The sequence below is a fragment of the Dreissena polymorpha genome, chromosome 6 (genome assembly GCF_020536995.1).
Source record: "Dreissena polymorpha isolate Duluth1 chromosome 6, UMN_Dpol_1.0, whole genome shotgun sequence".
In the NCBI taxonomy this organism is placed as follows: Eukaryota; Metazoa; Mollusca; class Bivalvia; order Myida; family Dreissenidae; genus Dreissena; species Dreissena polymorpha.
The window spans coordinates 81,263,381-81,290,747 of record NC_068360.1 but is presented as its reverse complement, the minus strand read 5'-3'; the positions used below and the strand labels follow the sequence as shown (position 1 = coordinate 81,290,747).

The 27,367-nt window shown below is 37.0% G+C and overlaps 1 protein-coding gene across 2 annotated transcripts in view; it reads right to left on the bottom strand.

The window, feature by feature from the left end:
* Positions 1 to 5,644, bottom strand: part of LOC127833976 (cullin-4A-like) — a 43,733-nt gene extending 38,089 nt beyond the window's left edge. The window contains exons 1-2 of one of the 2 annotated variants that reach the window (XM_052359499.1): positions 4,563 to 5,238; positions 3,975 to 4,262 (exon numbers count right to left, since the gene is read on the bottom strand). In XM_052359499.1, the coding sequence (XP_052215459.1) occupies positions 3,975 to 4,128 (154 nt within the window). In that variant the 5' untranslated portion in view covers positions 4,129 to 4,262; positions 4,563 to 5,238. Of the gene's footprint in view, positions 1 to 3,974 lie in introns of both variants that reach the window. The other variant, XM_052359500.1, reaches the window with a different exon arrangement.
* Positions 5,645 to 27,367: the final 21,723 nt, after the last annotated feature.

The window sequence follows — 27,367 nt, the reverse complement described above, 5'->3', positions numbered from 1 at the left end:
TCCAGCAAAAGGAAAGCAGTGCCGCAAGTGCAACAAACTTAACCATTTCGCAAAGTGTTGCCGTTCTAAAAACAATAATATACACACTGTGGACAATGACACAACAAGTCACGATGTAACATCGGATTTAGATGGATTCAATATTGACACGGTAAGCACATTTTGTTCTACCGATCGTGCAATGATTCGTCTCCCCATTGGCCCTAATAAATGTCCCATTAGTTTTAAAATTGATACTGGAAGTTCAGTAAACATTCTGCCGGAGAAAGAGTTTAATGGTCTGAACATTCATTCCCCATTGGAACCCCCTACTGACATTTTGACTGCCTATACAGGTAACAGACTTCCAGTTGTAGGGAAAATCAAATTGCGATGTTCACACAAAGACAAAACTGTGAGCACGTGGTTTCATGTTGTAGATTCCCCGTCGGTACCTCTCTTAAGCCTGAAAACATCAACCGATCTAGGGTTAATTCAGCTGACATGTACTGTTGATTGCCCATCCCAAGAATTAAATAAAGAAAGTGTGTTATCAGATTACAAAGACCTCTTTGAAGGTATTGGGGTCATCGCTGGCACTTGCAAGCTTTATTTGAAGCCAGATGCTATACCAGTCGTTAATCCTCCTAGGAGAGTTCCGGAAGCATTACGCAATAGACTACACGAAGAGCTTGACCGAATGGAAAACAATGACATAATTGCTAAGGTCAATACACCCACAGACTGGGTAAATTCACTTGTAGTGGTTGAAAAGCCGAACACTGGACAGTTAAGAATATGTCTTGACCCAAAAGCACTGAGTGACGCTATTCGAAGACCACATTATCCTATGCCGACACTTGACGACGTGACGTCACAGTTAGCTAAATGCAAATATTTCAGTCTATTAGAGATTACACATGCTTACTGGAGTGTAAGGCTTGACGAAGAGTCATCTTACCTGACAACATTCAGTACCCCATTTGGCAGATATCGTTATCTCCGACTTCCTTTTGGGATAAAATCATCTCAGGACATTTTTATACAGAAAATTGAGGAGATATTCGGGGACCTGACAGGTGTACACACAATAGTTGACGACATATTAATAAGTGGACGTACAAGAATTGAGCATGACAGAAATCTCACTGCTACGCTTCAACGTGCACGTGAAAATGGCATAAAATTTAATCCCGACAAATGTCGTATTGGATTGTCCGAAGTACCATTCTTTGGTCACGTGATCACGTCATCTGGACTGAAACCAGACAGTACTAAGATTGAGGCATGTGTCAATGTAGAAGCACCAAAGACACGCGGCGAACTTGAAACATTTTTGGGTATGGTTACTTATCTGCAGAAATTTGCCCCAAATTTGGCTGAAATAACAAGCCCATTGAGAATGCTTCTGAAAAAAGACGCTGACTTTGTATGGGATCAGCCACAATCAGATGCCTTTTCTAAAGTTAAGCAGGTCATAACACAAAGCCCAGTGCTAGCTTACTTTGACCCATAGAAGCCGGTTTACATTGAATGTGACGCTTCAATGAACGGTGTAGGTGCAGCGATCATGCAAGATGGTCAGCCAGTTGCATATGCATCTTAGACATTGACACAGACAGAACGAAATTATGCAAACATTGAACATGAAATGCTAGCTATAGTGTTCGCATGCCAGCGTTTTCACCAGTACATATATGGCAGAAATGTAATTGTTCATTCTGACCATAAGCCCTTATCTGCGATCATGAAGAAGCCATTACATGCAGCACCACCTCGTTTGCAAAGGATGATGCTTAGTTTGCAAAAATATGACCTTGATGTTAGACATGTGAGCGGGAAAGAAGTTCCCATCGGGGATTTCCTGTCACGACAGCCAATGTCAGACTGTTCTGAAATCGAAGGTCTTGACCTTCACGTTCACACGGTGCTCTCGAGCATGACCTATACTGACCGAAGTCTAGAAAACGTGAGAAACGAGACAAGAACTGACCTACAGATGATAGCCCTGAAACAGACTATAGTTAGAGGATGGCCAAGTTCTAGGTCAGATTGCCCTGACATGATACGCGAGTATTTCAATCACAGGGACGAACTTTCGACAGGCATTGACCTAATTTTTAGAGGGCAGACACTGGTCATTCCCAAGAGACTCCGACCACACATGTTAGAACAAGTTCATTTAGGTCACATGGGCATTGAAAAAAGCACACAAAGAGCCAAAGACGTTATGTTCTGGCCAGGAATATGCAAGCAAATTACTGAGTACATAATGAGCTATACAATTTGCTTATCGCATAGAAACTCAAACCAAAAAGAACCGTTAAGACCCCATGAAATTCCGCAGGGTCCATGGCAGGAGGTTGCCACAGACATATTCCATTTTGATGGAAATGACTATTTGCTCGTAGTAGACTACTACAGCAGATACTTTGAAATAGACAAACTTCCGGACATGCTGTCCACAACAGTTGTCAGAAAACTGAAGTCACGCTTCAGTACCCATGACATTCCGATGCGTATTTTCAGTGACAACGGACCTCAGTAAACATCGGACGTATTTCGAAATTTTGTCAAATCATGGCATATTGAGCATGTCACATCTAGTCCACATTATCCAAAGTCAAACGGACTTGCTGAACGGACAGTACAAACTGTAAAAAGACTGCTACAAAAAGCAAAAGACAGTGGCCATGAACCATACTTAGCCTTGCTAGAATATAAGAACACTCCACTCTCAGATTGCAATCGGTCACCCTTGCAGTTGCTGATCAGTAGGAGAACTAGGTCAATTATGCCTACAACGGTTACCCAGCTTCTGCTCAAACTTCCAAAAATAAACAGAAAAACAATTATGACAAAACCGCAAAACCGCTCCCCAGATTACATTTGAATGCAACTGTGAAGTTTCAGATAGGAAAACTCTGGAAACCAGCTAAGGTTATCGAAATACACAATGCTAACTCTTACATAATACAAACACCTTCTGGTCAGGTTTACAGGAGAAATCGCCGCTACCTCATCAGAACCTATGAGGATTTCCCAGAGATATCAGATTTTACACCTGATGTTTTGGCAAGAAATCATTCAAGCACTGATAAACAGGTCAAACAACCAACAAACAATAGTGCATTGAATATTCAACATCCCTCTGTACCTGTAGATAAGCCCATTTCCCCTTATCAGACACGATCAGGTAGAATAGTGCAGCCGAGTCAGCGATACGCAGAAAATGAATGGACTAAGTAAATGTTCAGAATGTTGTTGATGTTTATGTTACATTGATCAAAACATCAAATTATTAATATTAACATAAATATGAATAATTGTTAACATGTTATTACAAACTTTTATTGAAGACAAATTTCCATCTTAACAAAACAAAGGGGATGTTGCATAGTGTAACTAGATACAGACTATAGATAGCTGCATGCTTGAATAACCTTACTATTACATTGTACAGTGAGCTGATAAGCCAGTCTCACTTGAGCCACCAACGTAGTAAAATCATTAAAGAGTATAGCGCACATTTGTGTTTGTTATTACTAAGACTATTCACATGAGTGAAAGAACAACTACGCATAACATTCAAATATGAAACAGTGACGTCACCATCTATGTATAGAATGCATTTCATAGTTACATGTTTCCTTTTCAATTAGTGGCGTAGCTTCATCTAGCTCTTGTAGACCCAGGGATAAAACTTTTAACCAAAGTTTAAAAATTCATTTCTCAAAATGCAATAAAAATGAGAAGCTTAATCTACAAAGGTTTAAACTGGTCAAAACACATAGATAGTATTACTTCTAAAGCCATCTCCACCATCCGATTCATCCAACGTAATGTCAAAACTCAAAAATCAAAAGGTTAAAACTACTGCATTAGTTTATCCTAATGACTACCAGATACAATTGTATCAATAAAAAACCACAACAATCATAAAGTCACAGGCCGACTAAAATGTCACATCTGACAACAAATTATTAAACTCTCACGCATAGTCCTCGGTCCTTTGGTGGCGTCCAATAAGTCCTGCCCACCTCGGCACAGATGACACTCGCCTGACTCGCCTGACCCTCGGCCCTCTGACGGCGTCCAATATGTCCGGTTCACCCTGGCAGAGATGACACTCGCCTGACCCAAGGCCATCTAGCGGTGTCCAATACGACCTTCGTTGTGGCGCGTCCCGGTCTGCCCTTGTCGCCGAAACCGCCTCTCTCTCAGATATGGCAGCTATCTGCCGAGCCGTCGTGTGGTGATGGCATCCACCCGGAAACTGGGATCTATTTATTCAAAATTATCCCTTACCGTCATATTGCATAGTTTTGTACATATTATATTTAGACAGCCAGCATTTAATCACTAAATCAATAATGATCTATCAACGCATAGACATATGAAAAGTACAAATGCATAACTGCAACCTTAACACAAAAAATACAAATACTATTTAAATATTCACATAAACATTAATTCACCCGATATTTAATAAATGTTACTGCGTTGTATATCTCAGAAGCTAGAAGGGTTTCAGTCCCAAAATTTACTAAAAATGTAATAAAACTTATTAAAGTAATATTTACCCCAGTTCCTTATAAATAAGTTATCCAAGTGTCGGCCCCTTGGGCACTTTTCAGAGTGTCTACACTGCTCGAAACTTACGACGGCACTGAGTTGATTTGCTTTTCTGGGAACATCGGGTGTAAAGTAAACAATGCACGGATCTGTCGTTTATCAAACTGGGCTTGCCTTTGTTATAAAATGCCAGTGAATCAATCATGCCACGAAAAGTGCTCATTCAGTCTGGCTTGGCTGAAGCATATTTACAGTTACCGCTGATGGGCCACATGTGGGCTGTGGTCAGTCTCTCAGCATGGTAGGGTAATTAGGAGAAATAAAACTGCCATAAAACTGCACAGGGTCGGTGTGGTTTCAAGTTGCTTCCAAGTACTGTTTAACCATGTATTTTGCATGTTTTCACGATATGTGTTTAGACTGATAAGTTAATTAACATACAGTTAAATATATAATTTCAACATATTTAAAATACATGGAATATTTCAAAATTCATATTCATAAAAAATAGGTACATGTATAAACAAAATGTACTGGAGTAATGACATTTGAGACATTTTGCAACATTATTAATTTCAAAATGTATTGTTTGCAATAAAAAAAAAACTTATATCAAGACAAAAACAATGTCACACAAGTTTATTCACAGATCAATGCAATAATTATAAGCTCAAAGTGGGCATTGTTTTGCTAACCATGCTAACAGGTCACATATTAATGTATTTTATTCAAAGTTGACATAACACTGACATAACACTTATCTATTAGAGATAACTACATTTTTGCCAAGGAACTTACAAAATGCTCATTATCGACACAATGCATCCTTTGATTTTGTATGCACGAGATTTTAAACATAAAATCTTATATCTATTAAATTGTAAAATATGAAGTTAAGTGACATGTTGAAAAATTTCTGAACACTACGAGTACAATAAAAAGTACGAACAAGCAGAGTAAAATTGTCCTCAATCATTTATTACTTAGGCTAGTATTCCATCCGTATCCGCATCCGTATCCGCATCCGTATCCGCAAAATCGTAATACCGACGCTATATTCCATTTATCCGCATACGTCGAACGGATCTTCCTTTTTTTTCCGTTTTAAGTACTTTATTTACTCTATAATATATGCACATACCATCATTTTACACAGGGAAAAGTACATATATATATAAACATATGGAATACATGAAAATGCAAAAGGATGTGATGTTTTAAATAATGAAGGACACAAACGAATACAAGTAGAAAAGCATATGAAGTAGATATAATAACATATTTATCTTCTTTTTTCCCTTAAATTTAAGAAAACAGATTTAAATCACAAAATTATTCCATTTTTGAGTATGTTTTTCAGTTTTACCCTTCCAGCTTGCGATAATCTCTTCGATTTTTATTTTGTATTTAAAATATTCCAAAAATCTTTGAAAAATTGGTGGACATCGTTGATATTTGCATTTAAATATAAAATATTTTCCTAGTAATACAATAAAATTGATACAGTTTGAGCAGTTTCTATTGTTGATAAAAGTATTATAAAGTGAAATACATTCATAAGACAATTTGAAATCAGTACAAATGCTAAGTTGGGATTTTATATATGTCTCAATGTTGTTCCAAAAAATATGAACATTAGGACAATTCCAAAACAAATGCATATTAGTTTCAACAGACATTGAACATAAATCACAGAGACTAGATTCTACAATGCCATATTTAAACAGATTTTCGTTGTTGGGAACAATGTTCATCATATATTTATACTGGAACGTTCTTAAGGAGGAATCTATTGTTATTTGAATATAATTTGTGAATATTGATTCCCAATGTAACTGTTTATTAAAAAGCATTTCCCATTTGTGTTCTTGTTTGTTGTTTTTTATATGTGTATTCTCTATTAACAGTTCGTTTATAAATTTGCATATTTTTGTTGTCGGGGTGATTCTATTAATAAGGTAACTAGGTGGCACGTATGACCTTTCTTCATTGTTAATTTTTTCTTTCCAGCATTTTGGTATACAACCAACTAACGTGTGGTATTTTAAAAAATCAGAACGGGGCAAATCATATAATTCTTGAAGTTCTGTGAAGGTATGAAAATGTTTGTTCCTGTAGTTAAAGATATGTTCTATTTGTGTAATACCTCGATCGAACCATGTTTTGTAAAACAATGTTTTATTCAATAGAAATATATTTGAATTGTTCCAGAGTATTTCTTTCCCTATGATTGTCTGTTTTTCTTTATAGTTCGCGCGGCACCATCCTTTTAAGCATTCAGTTAGAAATTTAGATTTCAATTCCAAAGAGTCTATATTTGATGATTTTAGGTTGCATTTAAAGATAAAGAGATTGCCATTATTTTCAAGCATGTCACTGTAAATTTTTGCCCATTTTGTTGTTGGTTGATATAACATCCTTTTCACCCAGCTTGATTTTAGCGCGTCTATAAAATTTTCGAGATCAATCATTTTGAGTCCTCCATTTTTGTAGTTTTGAACAATTTTGTTTCTCGCGATTTTATCTGGTTTATTATCCCACAAAAATGAAAGCATTGAGTTCTTTATGTCTTTTATAATTTCATTGCCTGGATTATTTAAAACTGTTAAAGGATATATAAGTTTCGGAAAGGCGAATGTTTTTAAAACTGTAATTTTTCCCATTAAACTTAGTTTCCATTTTTGCCATTTTGCGAGACAATTTTTAAACTCTTTAATCTTTGGTTTGATGTTATACTCGGTCATTTCGTCCGTGTTATTCAAAAATGTTATACCTAACGTTTTTGCACTTTCCGATGTCCATGAAAAATTGTGTTTTTTACAGAAAATAATGTTTGAAAATTTCATACGTCCTATGCGCAGAACAGTGCATTTATTTTTATTTAATCTTAGGCCTGATATTTTTGAAAAATTGTCAAGGGTTGCAATAAGGGTCTCAAATGATAATCTTGATCCATCCAGAAGGAAGCATGCGTCATCTGCGAAGAGCGTTTGTTTAATTTCTGTATTTTTCACTCTTATTCCGGAAATATTTTCATTTGTATTTATTTCATTTGCCAATAATTCCATACAAATTATAAATATGTAGGGAGACAGCGGGTAGCCTTGTCTAACACCTTTTTGTATGTTAAAGTATTCAGAAAAGTGACCATTGTTTGTTATGCATGACTTAGCGTCTTTGTAAAACAAATTAATCCAATTTATAATTGCGGAGTTGAAACCAAATTTAGCTAAACTATTCCTCATGAAAGCATGATCCAGACTGTCGAATGCCTTATTCAAATCTGAGAAAAAAATTAGCCCATTTTCATTGTAAATATTCACTTTTTCAATAGCTTCTGACAGGCATCTTACATTTTCTCCTATATACCTTCCTTTCACAAAGCCAGTTTGCTCTGTGCCTATAATGGTTGGGAGGTGTTTTTTTATTCTATTTGCAATTGCTTTTGATGCTATTTTGTAATCACAGTTAAGTAGTGATATTGGTCTCCAATTATTTAATGTTAATAGATCTTTGTCTCCTTTTGGAAGTAAAGTTATGATACTTTGTTTTTGAATTTCTGTTAAGTTGCCATTATCATAAGAATAATTTAGTGAATTTACTAGGTATTTCTTTATATCTCTCCAAAATATTTTATAGAAATCCGCAGTTATACCATCGGAACCCGGACTTTTGTTGTTTTTCATATCTTTTAAGGCTTCTGCACATTCGTATTCTGTAAGATGCTCTATATTATCCGGATTATTTATTCTATTTACATTGTTGTTAAAAAATTTCGAATGGCTGCTCTCCTCGATATTATTATCTTTTTTATACAATTTTTGATAAAAGTCTTTTATATGGTGTATGATTTTCTCAGGATTTTCTTCTATTTTGTTTTCGTCAATTTTTATTTGTTTTATCGATTTCTTTTCAGAATGATATTTTCCAGATTAGCGAAATATTTTGTATTTTTTTCGGCTCCCTCAATCCATTCAGCTTTACTCCTTAACATATAACCTTTTATTTTAGTGTTATTAAATTCATGTAATAATTGTTTTGCATTATGTAATTGTTCTAAAAGTAAATTATCGTTTGAATTTGATAATAACTTATTTTCAATGTTTATAATATGTTGAAGTAGCTCATTTTCTTGTTTATTTTTAATTTTATTTTTATGGCTTGAATATTTGATGGTTTCCTCCCTTATTCTTCCTTTAATTAATTCCCATAAGGTGTTCGGGTTAGCTTCTTGATTAAACTCAACAACTAAATTTATTTCATTTTTAATTTTTGACTGATATTCAGTGTCTAGTAATAACGAATTGTTTAATTTAAAATACCCGGGTCCTCTTTCTTGCTTGTTGGTATTTAATATCATTTTAACAATAGAATGATCGGAGCGATAACCTGGGTGTATTTGGCAGTCCGACACGGCATTTAAAATGTTGTTTGAGATTAAGAAATAATCTAGTCTGCAAAAAATTGGTGGGTGCGTGTTGGAATGCCATGTATAAACCTTTGCAGTTGGGTTTTTTGTTCTGAATATATCACTGAGATCGTAATTTTCTATGATATTATTTATTTTATTTGATGTTTTATGGTTAGAATTGTCCCTTCCATTTAATTTGCCGAAGTTATAGTCTAAAACGGCATTAAAGTCACCTCCAATTATTAATGTTTCGTCTTCGTAGTCTTTAATAGTATTCTCTAATGTGTTATAGAAATTGACGTCATCATTATTTGGTGCATATAGATTAATCAAAATTACGTTGCTATCTGATATATGTAGTTTTATAAGTTGCATTCTTCCAACTATGATTTCTTTATATTCAATAATGTCACAATTGCATGATTTATTAATAAGAATTCCTACGCCATTGCTATTGGAGCTACCGCCACTTAAAAAATATTGCCCTGTCCAAGAAGCTCCCCAATTTGTATTATCATTCTGAGCATTATAGTGAATTTCTTGTAATAAAACAACAGAAAATGCCTTTTGATTTAGCCAGCTTAATACTTCATCACGCTTATTCTTAGTCCCTAAACCCTTGACATTAAATGTAACAATTTGTATATTAAGTAGAATATATTTGATTTATCGCATTGCACTGAGTTCTGCTTAGAATATGTCTTCTTATATTTTTTGACTGCTTTAAAATATGTAACGTTATATTGTATTGTATGTTTGTGTCATGTGAAGTTTTATTACGAAGTTTTCTTATTTTTTTATTTATCTTTTAATTTAGAGTTGGAAATACTTGTGTTCTGCTATATGATGCATGTTTAACGTTTATTACCTTTTAATATTCAATATCTTTTGCGTTTTGTGCATGTAAGCGGGTGTGTGAATGCGTGTGCGTGTGTGTGCGTGTTTATGCGGCGTGTGTGCGGCGTGTGTGCGGCGTGTGTGCATGTGTGTTGGGCAGATCGCATCAAAATAATATTGTACGTCTTACAGATGGATTCAATTTTACAGCATAAACAATTTTACAAAATACATCGTAACTAAGCTGTGCGCTTTGTAGAACTATCTAAACATGTAAATACAATTTTGTAACATACATCTTAATTGAGCTTTCCACTATAGAGATTCCCCGTTGCCTTGAAAGGTATTTAATATGGTATTTATCATGGCAAATGACGAATAAGTATTTTATCGCAAATAGCGAGGCTGTGGTACAAAATAACATATTATGAACAAAAACAAAACAAACTATTAAAGCACATTTGTTCCATACAACCTTGCGCAGTTATACAAAATACATGTGTTCGTATATAATAAGTATGGAAGTGGGTACAACCACGTATCTTGTTTGCAGTTACAGTCCACGGGCTCGCTATTTACATTTGAAGAAGGAAAGTAGTTCAACTAATAAATTTAATCGTACGTATTGCAATTTCATTTCGTTATCTAGGTATAATGAACTTTGGCAGGCAGCCAGTAATCTCATGTTGTAATATACATGAACGACAGCTTTACAAAAGATTAACAAGCATATGTATGTGCAAGAAACAAACAGCAGTTTGGTTATATACACACAAAAAACGATTATGCAAAACGATTCACAAGCATATGCATGTACAGTAACGACACACAGTAGTTTTAGTAATATGCATGAAAGACATCTATACAACAAGATTAACACACCTATGTCCGTACAAAAACACCCCGCAGTTTAACAATAAACTATCATTAGCAATTGCAAGACGTTTACATATTATACATTTGTTTAATTTTATTTGTACGTAAAAAATGCCAATTTTCCAACGAAAAATGTTGAAGATGATTTATTTTTATTTAATACACTATTATAGTAGTAAACAGTTTTACTTTAATATCTTTCGCGACTAGGGTATACTACTAAATGTTTTTGCAAGTTAGCAATATCTAATAAATACGACGACAGCCCGTGTGTAGAAGCTTAAATTGTCGAAAGCAAAAGTATCAAGCTTCTCATTAGGCTTTCGGTACGTTTAAAACATATTATGGAGTCATATTACTCCATTGTTGTTTTAATTGAGTCTTTTGTATAAATTATTATTTTAATTTTAAATTTATTTTCCACAAGTTTTTTGATGATTTCATGTTAAGCAATATCTTATAAATTCCACTACAGCCCGTGTGTAGAGGCTTAAATTGTCGAAAGCAAAAATATCAAGCTTCTCACTAGGCTTTTGATAATTTTAAAAACATATTATGGAGTCATACTACTTCACTATTGTTTTAATTGAGCATTTTTGTATAAATTATTATTTTACTTTTACATATGTTTTAAAACTTATTTTTGACATTCATACAATAAACATTGAAGTGTTTTTAATGTTATAATATTTCAATAGATATTTAAGTAGCGCACGGATTAATTTAATCCGCTTTACAATTTCTTGCTTATTGTATGGTTAGTCCAAGCACAATAACGGTTTACATTTTATACAGATCGGTATTTATTTGTGATTGGTAAAGAATGTTGCACGAGCATTTTGTGAATGTATAACGCACATGGCTTTTCACGAGCAAACACTATATTTGTGTATGTATACTGTTCAAAAAAGGAGTATAATCCTTTTTCTTACTGTCTGCGGTTTGGCCATGGCAAGTCTAGCCATTCCTGGTATTCGTCCTGTTTCACAGTGCGTACATGTCCCATTTGGTCCCGGTATTTGATTATCCCATTGCTGGTCCAGGCGTCTTTCACCTCGTCCATCATTTTCTTTTTGACACACATTAAGACTTGCAGATTTATTTTCGTCAGGTCTTCGTTCACGTAAACGTTCGAATTTTTCAGCAGTTTTCTGTTTCGTATAATTTTGTCTTTTGTAAATCTGGAGACAAACTTAACAATGATGTCGCGATTTTTGCTTTCTCTATTTGGTATTCTATGCACGATATCAAAGTCATTCATTGAGATCTCTGCTATTTTTTTCTCTTTGAAAAAAATTATTACTTTTGTCGCTGTTTCTGTTGCTGGTTCATTTGGGTCTGGATCTGGTATTCCTTTGATCTTTATATTGTTGCGTCTGCTATATTGTTCAGCATCATTTTCACCCTGTTTTCTCATTTCTTCTTCTCTTACTGCTTTCCGAACAATTAAGTCGCTTTCCTGTTTTATGTCTGTAATGCTCTTTTCCAATGTTTCTAATCGAGTTCTAAGCTTGTCATTTTCCATATCTCTTTCGAAAAGTTTACCTTCTAAAACTTCTATTCTGTTTACCATTGACTTTAAAAGCTCTTCTTTCATTTTTAATAAGAGGTCTTTGATTGTTTCTCTAATTGTACCGTCACCTTTTTTAATTGTACCTTCTAGCCTGCTATCCATTTTCTTCATCGCGGATTCTACTCGTTCTAGTTTGCTATTCATTTGTTTCATCTGTTTTATGACTTCAGTCAGTTCATCATCAACTACTTTTAGTTCCATATCGATTTCATTAATCGGATCATCGTTGTTCTTTGATTTCTTCTTCTGTTGTTTTCTATTGCTTTTATTGGGCGTCGCTTGTTCTGACATGCTATTTTCTTGTTCACTTGTACTTGACAGTGCTTCGCTTCTTTTTCTTCTTTTACTTTCTTTTTCGCTGTCTTGTTCTTGTTTACCCTTTGTTATCGTCTTTGAAATATTCCTGTCACTATTCATGTTTGTTGCCTTATTGTTTTCGCACAGTATAGTTTTTGACATACACGTCGAGGAATGTATTTATTAAACGCAGTGTTCTCTACTAATTCTATTTTTTATATCAAGCATCATTTAGCATCATCTATTATAAAGTCACAGCATACCTTTTAGTCATAAAGTATTTCCAACATCCACTTTATTTTATCACTTTATTTCATTTATTTTTATTTTTTTTCCAGTGAAAAAGTATTCCAACCTTCACCTTAGGGTTACACACCAATCCCTCTTCCTTTTTCGGGATAAAAATATGTAGTTGAAACTGAAAATTATAATTTAGATAATTAGTTTGAAGGGCAAGCGTGAATTTAAGTAGATATATGGTACAAATCATAATTCTATCTACACTACAATACGCCTATGGTGTATTCCCTATGCTGTTTGTTTACGTTAGATAATTGTTTGGCTTACTTTGACAAGTTTTACAATGGGTTAAAGTGGAGTTCTAGCATAGGCTCTAAAGCACATAAGCACATGGAAGTAGAAGAAGTACTAGTAGTAGAAGAAGTAGTAGCAGTGGTGGTGGTGCTGGTGGTAGAGTAATAGTAGTGGAAGTAATATTATTATTAGTAGTAGTAGTAGAAGTAGCAGTAGAAGAAGTACTAGAAGTAGTAGTAGTTGTAGTAGTTGTTGTTGTTGTCTTAAATAAAATCGCCCTACAATTACAGAGGCAGTCGTGTGGGATGCGACAGCAAGAGGGAAACATGACATAGAATCGATCGTAATGGACGATAAAGACACTTTAATAATATCAAACACAGAGACAGGTGTGCAAGAACTCTCAGAACAGACAGCAAGAGAGAAAAAGGACATAGAATCGGCCGTTATGGACGGCAAAGACACTTTAATATCAACCACAGATACAGGTGTGCGAAAAATGTCAGAATACACAGCAAGCGGGAAACAATGCCGCTTTAATATCAAACACAGTGGAATTTATGCGAGGACCGACAGAATAGACAGCAAGAGGGAAACATGAAATACAATCGGTCGTAATGAACGGCAATGATACTTTAATATCAACCACAGGTGAAGGCGTGCGGGAACTGACAACACAGACAGCAAAAGGGAAACATCACATAGAATTGGTCATAATGGACGGCAATGACACTTTAATATCAACCACAGGTGAAGGTGTGCGGGAAGTGACAACAGAGACAGCAAGAGGGAAACATCACATAGAATCGGTCGTAATGGACGGCAATGACACGTTAATATCAACCACAGTGGAAGGTGTGCGGGAAGTGACAACAGAGACAGCAAGAGGGAAACATTCCATAGAATCGATCGTAATGGACGGTAATGACCATTTAATATCAACCACGGGTGACAGTGTGCGGTAAGTGACAACACAGACAGCAAGAGGGAAACATGAAATATAATCGGTCGTAATGGACGGCAATGACACTGTAATATCAACCACAGGAGAAGGTGTGCGGGAACTGACAACACAGACAGCAATAGGGAAACATCACATAGAATCGGTCGTAATGGACGGTAATGACACTTTAATATCAACTATAGTGGAAGGCGTGCGGGAACTTAGAGCGCAGACATATACAGGTAGATGTGTCATACAATCGGATTTACAGGCGTGTAAAGAGGAAATGTTGGCTCAAGCGGACATTGAAAAAAGGAAAATCAGAGATTTCAAAGCAAATGATGACGAGTTTGAGTATTTGAAAGGAAAAGGTAAGCATATATATTCATATATATTAGTTTATTGAACACATATTGAAATATTGATTTCATCTTCGTGTGTATTTATCACTTCTGTCGATCATATATTATTGGGACGTTCCTCGTATATATTTGTATTAGGGATGGGAACTAATACTGTGAACGATATTCGTTTATACGATTTGTAAACTTTATATTAAAATGTCCGAATTTATGACCGTTCGATGCAAAACTACTATTCCTGATATCCACAAATACCACTAAAATTCGTATCTAATGTGCGGCTTTGAAAAACAGGATAGAGTAATACTTTTTTTAAAGATCATTGATTTTTATGTTTTTTTTAAATAAATACTGTTTAGTTTCATTAGATGTAAGATATTTCAAGAAAACACATTACCGTAATTCTAATTTATAAATTCAAAACTTATAATTGATCTGGATTACTTTCCATCGATACTATTTATGCTTTTGGTTTTGCTATTATTTTTTGGAATAAAAAACCATTTACAAACGATTTAATTGGTTTAGATTTGAGGGACTAAATTCTGATAGATAATCATTGATTTCATATATGGATAACGGAATTAAAACATACATGCCAGATCTCGACGGGACAGTCCCGCCAGTTTGGTGATTGTTCCGTCGTCCCGATATGAGACAATTTGTCCAGATATTCGTTAATACGTTCTATAAATTCACAATACAATTCGCTATTCAAGCGTTACCATCGCTAATCCATGTCTTGATATATGATGGCGCTCGATCGTGGAGAGCTTTGTATGTCGTTATTAGGATTTTAAATTCAATGCGGCGGTTCACCGGTAACCAGTGTAGCTCTTTTAACACTGGTGTGATGTGTTCATTCCGCCGAGTTCTTGATATGATACGTGCTGCTGTGTTTTGCACCTTCTTAAGTTTGTTTAGTGTTGTCGTTGGTACCCAATAAAGGAGGAAATTGCAGTAGTCCATGCGTGATGTGACAAGGGAGTTGACCAGGGACTTTGTTGCGTCTTTTGACAGATATTGTCGGATGTGGCTGATATATCGTATTTGTGAGAAACATGATCTTTCATCTATAATGCGTCGTTGTTATCGTCCAAATGATCATATTTTCTTTGCATTGTTGTTCATGGAAATGAGGTTTTTAATTTCGGCTGATATAAATACAAATTACGTTATAGACATGTTTGATTTTTATAATAATTAATTTGACTCCAGTTATGACGAAGAAATCCTGTTCTATGTATCAAATCAGTATATTTAAAATGTAATTCACATTAAAACGAAATTTAGAATACGATATTAAGAAATAAAGTGTTTCCTCCACCTAGAATGTATGTATGGATTGCCATTAAAATTTGAAGCGTCTATTTATCGTCAGAAGCGATGTTTTTTTAATTGAAATGTTTCCGCATGCAAGCATTCAAAGCTTAAACCGCTAAAACAAAACAATGCGGAAATGTGATAGTCACCACATTCGTGAAAAAGATTTACCATCAGAGCATTCCTTGGGGCATCATACAAGTTCAGTCTATGAAAGATTACAAAAACAGAATTATTAATTAACCAAATACAATGTCGAGTGTTGGGCGGAGCGATCGGTTATTTAACAACTGGGTAATTGATTCTTTCTGTAACATTTTAAAAGGAAGCATTAAATCAGCATTGCCAGACGCGGTTTTTCTGTGCTTGGTCGTTTCTTGTCTCTGCAAGTATGTAATTATATTACTATATCATTCTGTATTAGCATAAGTAGAAGAAGTACATGTATTAGTAGAAGTGTTTATTTTTTTACTTATGTAAAAGATCGTTTCATCCATTCCAGGCCACGTTGTGATGTACACTTATTGCGTGTGTTTTTTTCATCATCCGCCATACAAATCGCCTGGTTGTTTAAATTATTTCAAACGGTTGAAAACTAATCGAGATTTACTGGATTACAATTCAAGCCTAGGCATATAACTTAAATTTCTCCCACGCAATTGATGTATTTTGAGATGAAAGAACCAGACAAGTGATAATAGAACTTTTTAACATAATTACTTCACAGGAATTCTATAAGATGTTTCATCAATGATATTCCCTTTTGTAATTGCATAATGGAGAAAACCACGTACATTCCCTCATTTTATCATAAACAAAACTTACGGCAATGAAATGTCGATTTTATAGTTCCTTGAAAAAGGTGCCTACTTATGCAAACAAATGAGCCGCGTTCTGAGAAAACTGGGCATAATGCATGTGCGTAAAGTGTCGTCCCAGATTAGCCTGTGCAGTCCACACAGGCTAATCAGGGACGACACTTGCCGCATTTATGACATTTTTCGTTTAAATGACGTCTCTTCGTAGCAAAAATCCAATTCAGGCGGAAAGTGTCGTCCCTGATTAGCATGTGCGGACTGCACAGTCGAATCTCGGCAGACATTTTACGCACATGCATTATGCCCAGTTTTCTCAGAACGCGTCTCAAATCATCCACGACTACAATTTATTCATACATATATGACTTTTCTGTGGAAGGGCGACAAAATATGTATTCAATCGTCACAACAAATGGATTATTGTCCAATACCTCAAAAATTTAACAGCTCTTAAATAAATTTTTAATAATTGCAGAAGTTCGCAAATTTAAAAATAAACTAATCTGCATAGTTTTCAAAAAACGAAAATTATAAAGTCAAACGATATTTCTATATCAATTTTAGTGAGTAATGTTAGTTTGCAGTAACCGAAAAATACAAAAAACAACGCGTTAGCAGGCTGGCGTTTTGTGCTAATCGTTAATTTGACGAATCTCCCACTGATGAACAAAATCTTTTCAAAATAGCTTTTTTAAATAAAAGCTAATATAAAAGCTATTTAAATGAAACTAGAATGAGGACTCTAATAAAACGTTCCTGTGGGCGCATGTATTGTGTGCGTTAGCTTAAGATCTGAAACCCATATTGACGTCAAGCCTAAAGGCATCTAAATAAGCGAACATTGTTAACTGCCCATTATTATGTACATCATGCTAGTTAGATGCAGTATAATACATGCATGTCCATATTCGGAAATTTGGAATACTAATCATGCGATAACAGTTTTTTCGATAGGGTTAGGTGAAGTTTTATTTAATGCCATTTTATGAGTTTATATACGCACACGTTAGTTTTGTTAGCAGCACGTAGTCGTCTGTTGTTGTTTGTGTTGGTAATGTTAGTCTTAGATAGAACGAAATACCGCTGAGTACCCTTTATGGAAGGGGTAGGCTCAAAACGATTTTGCTATCGGAGTTAAAGAACATACACATTTGCTTAACACGAGTATTGCATACTTTTTTAACTAGATGTTTACAAGTTTAAATGTAATGTAATATAAGGAAATATGACACTCAGGTTTGTTAGTGTCAAGCTAATGGAACATAACATCAGCGAAGCTGTCTGTGACACGGTAAATTCTTGTATTTTTAGGAACTATGAAAATGGGCATCGTTATTGCTCTGACCATGGCTGTCATGCTGATGGACCTCAACATCTACGCTGATGCCTGTCAGCCAAACTATTGGGCTGATGGATGTAGCGGTGTATCTAACCTCTGGTTCACAAATGACTGTAACAAACACGACATATGCTACGCTTGTGTTAGTCTTAAATTGAACTTATATTATTTGCTCCTTATGCAAAGTTGACAGTTTTCTTTTTTTTTTAATTTTAATTTTATTTCTTGTTTTAAAATATTGACCCCATCATTTTTTTACATCAAACGTGTTTGGTGTTGTATAAATATGTGGTCCGGTATTGCATAGTAAATTAGCTACTGTAAATACATTGGCTTTAAGTCTGTTAGTTGTTCTGATGGCATCGAAGTATTACGTTAAAACAAACAGTTTCTCCTTCGAAGCTTCATGCTTACGGAATGATCCTAAGAACGATTTCTGATTTCATTGTTATTTCCACTCCATCATTACGTGTCTGTGCATTGAATTGAGTGTTCTATGACTTATATTAAAATAATTGTTTAACCCATTTATGCCTAGTGGACTCTCCCATCCTTCTTAATTGAATCAATTTATTTCCAAAATTAAGGATGTCTAGTATATTTATTTCTATGTATAGAATATTTCTTACAGAATTTCCTTTTGGCAAACAGCGCATACCCTGATAAGACGCCGCATCATGTCAGAGCTGGCTTTACGATAATAGTCATCAAACAGCTCTAAATTTGTTGTTAAGGGCGGGCTGGAGATGGGGCACTCGGGTCGGCGTTCTCGACCTTATTGTTCCGGTAGGCGACTGGCTGGATACCGCTCTAAAGGAAACAACACGTGTTTTAGTTAATTCGGTGAAAGTGTTGTTGAATTAGTGTGTGGCCACATTATGTCCTGTACATCTAACTGGGTGCTGAGTTTAGCACCCACGCATGTTTAAACTGTGTGCAGACCTTTTCAATAAACAACACAGATACAAGTATGTAGCGGAAATTATTTTATTACTTTAATTAAATCACTAGACATACGTATTAATCAATTCATAAAATTTACTAAGGCGATACTCATACCAAATGTTTAAGTTCAGTGGCGTCCAAATGTATTATTTCACGTCGAATAAACATAAATATGGGTCCAATGAAATATACAAAATGTTTGCAAGATGGACACAGCCGAAGACCTGCATGACAAGTCCAAGGCAACCAAGAATGTTATAAACACGTAGCAATACGCCAAGTACGATGTTTTCTTTCACAAATGGCCGATCCGAACATTTATATGGACATGGAGCTACCAAAACGATTATTTAAAAATTGACCAAATTTTAAGTCATATCAGATGGCATGATTATTTCGTTTATAATCTACATTGTGTGCATGCTTATCGTAGTATCGCATTTGACTTTAAAGATTTTGGACTCTTGCTTTTGCTTTGTCTTCAAAAGTCCAACAACTACCCATTCCAATATCAATATATCAGTTATTTTTATACGCACCATGCTATAAATTACGAATCGCGTTTTATAACATGAACATAATGAATGTACATGCTATATTAAACGATACTGTCACGGGTTTATTTTTTCACGCGGCATTGTCTAAACGGTATAAAAACTTCACTCATATATAATGTGAGCGTCTCTCGTATATTAAATACGCTAACGATTTTACAAATTACAGATATGCTCAATAATTGGGTAGATACTGTAAATATTACCCAGCGTTGTGAAACCATATTTGATAAACGATTTTATTGACCAAATATATGTATTAAAATTTACATCATTAGTCTTCCACAGTGGTGGAAGAAGGGTGAACATTTACACTTTTAAAGAGAGCAAATACGGATAAGCCGCGAGTCAAATTAACATACGTGTATAGACAATATAGGAGCTCCATGGGCGGCACATCGTCCGTACTATGAAAGTCTTGCTATCAGTCACTATAAATTGTACTAATCATCAATCATCATCCTTGATTCAGTCGTCATTGTTATTATCATCCTTCTCAACAACAACAACAGCAACAAAAACACCACCATAAACATGACACATCATTTTCTTCATACTCATCATCATCATTATCACCACCACCTCCACAATCAATATCGTCACAATTTAATAATAATATCGTGCATATCGATACAAAACGAACAAACATACATACCAATAAGTGGATGTATTTGACATCATTTGAACCGCGTCATGCAAAACATGGTCTTATGCCATATGTTAACAGCTGTAGCTGCAGACCAGCCCGAACATTCGCGCATTATGGTTCGGAGATATCATGTCCGTACTGTGTTAACGAAGAATCGAGTAACTTTATATCGAGAGCGTAGCTCTGGACCTGACTGCTCATTTTTGTGATCTTTCAAATAATCTCGTGAATAAAAAATTCATTCATTCACGAAAGGAAACGCTGTCAAAACCATAACCTTGACAAAAAAGATGGTATAACCGTAGTAACTTAAGTTTGTAATAACATTAATTAATATTATTATATGTAATTAAGCTGTTTAAAGATTCACATTTAATATAAACATTCCACCAAACTTAGTTTCTTAATTACAACTTTTACATATGACGCCACCGAGGTTACAAATATGGGTTCCGGATTTTGTTGCTATCCCAAACCAACTGCAACAAGCTAACGCCGACAGTTGCACCATCCAAAACTACACGAAGGAGGGAAACGATCGAATCAAAATTGATGCCGGTGTGTTCATATTTACTATTATATATAACTGTAATTTAATATAATAAAAATCATATTACATAATTGGCATGTCATAAAAGCACAAAATTATATATACATAATTAGATGTGACTCGCTCTTTGGGAAAACGGAGCTAAATGCATTGATCTCAATGTCGTTCCAGATTAGACTTCACACAGGCTAATCAGAGACGACATTTTCTGCTTTTATTGATGGTTTCGTTTCAATGAAGTCTCTTCTAAACGAAACCCAATCTAGACGGAAAGCGTCGTCCCTTAAACGACACTGTGTGCACATGCATTTAGCCCCGTTTTCCTCCGCGGGGCCCATATTTAGTTACTTTATACTATCATTTACCACTTTAATTCAGGGCCCTGTCTTATCCAAGATTCTGCGAAATATTTTAGAAACGACTGCTTTTTAAGTTCACCACATATCAGCATTTATGACTAAAATCGTTATAAAATAAAAGGGTAGCGAAAGCCACAAATGCAATGAATGTAAGTACGAACACGTTTTAATCATAGAAGCCGGGTTTAAGCTATCATTCATGTCTCTTCAAAAAATAAAATCGTCATAGGACTTTGTCGTCTGATGATTAGTGAGGCGGTATCATGTATGCCCAGAATAGAAATATTTCGTGTTATTTTAGCGAAGAGTACTCGGCTTGTTTACACGCAAAATGGTTATCTTAGATGAGCCTCGTTCTGTGAAAACTGGGCTAAATGCGTGTGTATCTAGTGTCGTCCTAGATTAGTCTGTGGAGTCCGTACAGGCTAATCAGGGTCTTCAATTTCCGCCTTAACTGGATTTTTGCTTCGAATAGACTTTAAACGAAATATACTATGCGGACTGCACAGGCTACTCCGGGACGACACAATTCAAACATGCATAAGGCCTTTTTTCAGAGCGAGGCTAATATATACAGTCGCTGCTTACTCTCTCCAGAAAATGAAGCAAACAGACAACAACAAACCGGTGTCCCCGAAAGAGCGCCGGAATGAGGCTCTCCGGGGAAACACGGATCTGGAGTGCCCGCCTTCCGCCAAGATCGTGCGCATCTTCAAAAGCAGCACGTTCACGGGTAAGTAGCCGCAGTTCCGGGGGAGTTAAGTTTCTGCAGTATCGGCTGAGTTATGTGTGGCCACAGTATCAGCGAAGTTGAGTATCTGCAGTACCGGCTGAGTTATGCGTGGCCACAGTGTCGGCGGAGTTGAGTGTCCACAGTTCCGGGGAAGTTGTGAGTTGCCGCAGTATCGAGGAAGTTGAGTAGCCGCAGTACCGGGGAAGTTGAGCATCTGCAGTACCGGGAGAATTATGTGTGGCCGCAGTTCCGGGGGAGTTGAGTATCCACAGTAACGATAGAGTTGAGTAGCCGCAGTTTTGGGGGAATTTAGTGAGTAGCCACAGTTGCGGGTAGTTGAGTGAGCAGCCGTGGTACCGGGGAAATTGTGATAGCCGCAGTACCGGGGGAGATGAATAGCCACAGTACCGGGGGATCTGAGTGAGTAGCCGCAGCACCGGGGGAGTTGAGTGAGTCGCCGCTGTTTCGGAGCAGTTGTGAGGAGTTTAACTTAAGAACATATGCAGCAGTACCAGGGGGAGTTGAACCTGGGAACGTATGGTGAGTAGCCACAACACAGGGGAAGTTGAACATGGGAACGTATGCCGAAGTACCGCGTGAGTTGAACGGTGGGAACGTAGTAGCCGCAGTAAAAAAGAGGTTGAACCTGGGCACGTATGCCGCAGTATCGGGGGGGGGGGGGGGGTTTAAACATGGATACATGCGTCACAGTACTGGGGCAGCTTGAATGTGGTAGCCACAGTACCGGAGGAATTGCCGCAGTACCGGGGGAGCTGAAACTGGAGTAGGTTGCCGCATTACCGGGGAGTTCACGGCGCAGTATCGGGGGAGTTGTGAGTAGCCGCAGTACCGGGGGAGTTGAACCTGAGTATTTGAACCTGGATAAAGAAGCCGCAGTTCCGGGGGAGTTGAACCTGGATTTAGTCGCGAAGTAACGGGGGAGTTGAACGGCGCAGTACCTGGGGGAGTCGTGAGTAGCCGCAGTACCTGTGGAGTTTAACTAGAGTATCCGGAGTACCGGGTAGTTGAACATGAATAGCCGCGATACCGGGGTAGTTGAACCTGGAAACGTATGGTGAGTAGTCTCAATACCGAGGGAGTTGAACCTGATTAGCCGCAGTATCAGGGGAGTTCAATGTGTGTAGCCGCAGTACTGGGGGAGTTGAACCTGGGAACGTATGATGAGTAGTCTCAATACCGAGGGAGTTGAACCTGAGTAGCCGCAGTATCAGGGGAGTTCAATGTGAGTAGCCGCAGTACTGGGGGAGTTCAATGTGAGTAGCCGCAGTATCAGGGGAGTTTAATGTGAGTAGCCGCAGTGTTGGGGGAGTTGAACATGGGAACGTATGATGAGTAGTCTCAATACCGAGGGAGTTGAACCTGAGTAGCCGCAGTACTAGGGGAGTTCAATGTGAGTAGCCGCAGTACTGGGGGAGTTCAATGTGAGTAGCCGCAGTGCTGGGGGAGTTCAATGTGAGTAGCCGCAGTACTGGGGGAGTTGAACCTGAGTAGCCGCAGTACTGGGGGAGTTCAATGTGAGTAGCCGCAGTACTGGGGGAGTTCAATGTGAGTAGCCGCAGTACTGGGGGAGTTGAACATGAGTAGCCGCAGTACTGGGGGAGTTCAATGTGAGTAGCCGCAGTACTGGGGGAGTTGAACCTGAGTAGCCGCAGTACTGGGGGAGTTCAATGTGAGTAGCCGCAGTACTGGGGGAGTTCAATGTGAGTAGCCGCAGTACTGGGGGAGTTGAATGTGAGTAGCCGCAGTACCAGGGGAGTTCAATGTGAGTAGCCGCAGTACCAGGGGAGTTCAATGTGAGTAGCCGCAGTACCGGGGAAGTTGAACCTGGGAACGTATGATGAGTAGGCGCAGTACCGGGGGTAGTTGAACTCGGAGTTGTATGATGAATAGCCACAGAACCGGGGAAGTTGTACCTGGGAACGTTTGCATGAGTAGCCGCAGTACCATGGGAGTTGAACCTCGGAACGTATGCTCAGTAGGCGCAGTACCGTGGGAGCTCAGTGAGTAGCAACAGTACCGGGGGAGTTGAATCTGGGAACGTATAGCGAGAAGCCGCAGTACCTGAGGAGTTGAAACTGAGTAGCCGCATTACCGGGGGAGTTGAAATTGAGTAGCCGCAGTACAGAAGGAGTTGAACCTGAGAACGTATGACGAGTTGCCGCAGTACCGGTGGAGTTGGACCTGGAAACGAATGGATGAGTAAATGCAGTGCCAAGAAATTTGAGCGGAAGAGAAACGTTTGCGCGAATAAATTTTTGAAACTTAAAACTTTGACTTTAAAAAAAAGACGTACACTCTTTGGAAATGTTAACACCGTTAGACAATGCAATATTACGAAACTTGCAATACTATTTGTATGCAAGTTTTATACATGGAACAAAGCACGGTTATTCAATCACAGTTTCCTAATTCATTTAACGATGAGGTAAATATTAGATTGTCACTACCTCATTAGCAGTTATTGTCTTAGCAGTTCGTTTAAATGTCAGATGCACATGAAAGATCACGTTGCATATACGCGCATTTTAATATTACGTTTAACAGACACATTAAAGGGGCTTCTTCACAGATTTGTGTACGTTTTAAGCGTGTCACTCAATGGCTTCACTTAAAAGATTTAAGTTGATAATCTGAAAAGTAGATAGATTGTTTAACATGTTAAAAATCCACGAATCATTTCAATATCAAATTTCATACACCAAGCACGGAACATTTTAATGAGTAAGGCGTAAAATAAAATATGTTATAAGTTTCATCAAGCTATCTGGCTTTATGATTTGCTAATAATAAATTGATTGATTTGGAACAGTATATTAATCACATTATTGCTGCTACATGGTATCACTTTGTTTTATGATCATATACATGTATAAATTGTATGTCTTACATTGAATAAAAAAATATAATCATATTAGAATGTTGTTAAACTCTGACCTCGAGCATTACATTGTATATAGATTGTACATCAAAATGCATACCGTGCAGGAGCTATGTCTTCGGGTCTGCTCTTATTTGCTTATGGACTTCGAGCTACTAAATTGAATAACACGACCTCGAGACATGACTTTGGGTTACGTCGATACAATTCCGGGTCTATATTCTGCAAAATTCCATACTTTAATTATTATAACAAAACCGAGTCGGTTGAATAATTGGTCGGTCGCTTGGTTGGTCTGTCATGCTGCACATGATGTTCTGTGATAATGTACATGTGTACTTTGTGTCGCGCATTATATATCTTTTTCAGGTTTCTGCCTATTAACATGAAACTTTTATGATATATTGTTTACACTATGTGCCAGATGTGTATGGGCGATATTTTGTTTAGGGTTTTGCACTTCAACTTAGCAAATTTTTGGATTTAGATCATTACATTATTATTAATTTGTACTGCATATCGAGGGCTATAGTCGTTATCATTTTCTTGTATATCAAAACGAAAATAATAGAAGTGGTGTTTATACTATGTAGAAGTGCAGAAAGTTTGTTTTTAAAAAAAACGTTTACATGAAAAAAAAGGTTATTCTTTGGGTTTGCCACAATATTTGTTGACGTGTATGTGCCCTTGAACTAAGGCGATTAATTTACTAATCAACGCGAAGCTTTTTTGTCTATGTATGATCAATGTAAAACAGTGAACGAAACCATGTTATTAATTTAACGTGGGTTTTAGTAATCTCCAATGACTGTTAAACTTTTATTTTAAAGTGTATAAACTGATTGTGCATAGAACGCTGTGTTAGAAAATTGCAAAATGTAATGATTAACATAACATTGAAGATTGTTTGTCAATTCCGATATATCACTTGACCCACATGCAATCCACGTTTAACAATCACTGTCTTCAATGGGGATCGTGCCCTGGACCTATCGGTTACAAGGCAGACGTTTTCCGCGTCGCCATAAAGTCTAGCTCGTGTTTTTAAATGCTGTGGTGTCTGTCCGGTTAGCGCAGTGGTTAGTACACGCGCTTCGTACATAGGCGACCAGGGCTAAATTCCCATTCCCGGAAGAATGTGAGTTTGTCTGGTGGTCATCATACCGTAAAGGTGAGGTTTTCAACCGGGAAGTCCGCTCCCATGGAATACAATGCCACACTAGAATGGAAAATATGTTAGTTCAAACGAAATGTCTGGAAAGTGCAGCTATATTTCATGATTGTGGGAAGCACATTATGTAGGATTGCTAAGACACACCCCAGGTCCCCACACGGACCAGGTCATCGCGTTTGCTATTTATAAGCCTCGTTCATGGAAAACTAGACTTTATGCATGGGCATAAAACGTCATCCCAGATTTGCATGAGCAGTCCGCACAAGATAATTAGGGACGACCCTTTCCGCGATTATGGATTTTAGGCGGGAAGTGTCGCCCTTAAATAGCATAAGCATACTGCACAGACGCTTTACTCTCATGCATTAAACTCAGTTTCCGAAAACGAGACTCTAATCTTGTATTGTCTAATATTGTTGCGATTTTAGTGGATGCAATATTTCAAAGTGAACATAAACTATAAAATCGCATTACCTAAAGTATCAGCGATTGTACTAATAATTTGTTGAGCAAGATTTCCTTATTATTATGCCTTTTTTTTTCTTTGGCTAAACATTGATAATTTTATATAAAACAAACATACGGATAAGACAAAAATGTTATTAGCGCAATTTTAACATGTTTAAATACTATTTTAAACGAATAAGTAAGCATAAAGTTTAAGGGCTTGTTAAGTGGTTCGCCGTCAACCATTATGAATCCGTGACGCTCATATAAACACACATTATGCACTTCTAAAGACCAGCGTTCTAGGAAAACAGGGCTTAATGTATATGCGTAAAGTGACGTCCCAGATTAGTTTGTGCAGTTCGCACAGGCTAATCTGAGTCGACACTTTCCGTCTAAACTGGTATTTCGCTAAGAAGAGATTTCCTTAGAACGAACATTATTATACAAGTGGAAAGTGTCGTCCAAGATTAGCATGTGCGGATTGCACAGTGGCATCTGGGACGACGCTTAACACACATACATTAAGCCCAGTTTTCCCAGAACGAGGCTCTTATAATGACCAGTTTCCTATCGCAGTCGCTGCTGTTCCACAAGTACGGCTACATCGCGTTCCCTCGGATGATCGCTGCGGATGAGTTTGAGCCTTTCTTGACGCAGGTCGAGGGCCCGTAGACAGTCCGGCTCTTCCACAAGTAAGAACAACTTCCGGCCCGGTTAAATGTATGTTTGTGTTTAAAAAAAGAAGATTTCTCAGCATCGGGTACATACTGTAAGAACAGCTATTATAAGTCGACTTTAATCCAGAATATAAAAGTCAGACTGCCCTGCAAGCGCAGTACACGCGCTTCTCACCTTGGCGATCCGAGTTCAATCCCCGTTACCGTAAGCATGTGAGTTTGGCTGGTGTTTATTATATTTCGTCCCAACTTTAGACAATCTAGTAAGTTAATAAGGTAGGAGTGCTAGGACACAATATAATAATGAATATTTTTAAGGACTTTAAGACACTGCGGGTCCTAACATAATACAACCTCAGGTGGGCATCCATTTAGCACGCAACTGTCGGTTTCATTAGAAAGGACAGACAGGTAGAAAGTCGCCAAGTATCAGAATATTATGAAGTGCAAACTTCTTCAGTTTTGTTATCAGGTTGTTGATTGTTTGGAATATAGTTTCATTGCTACGAA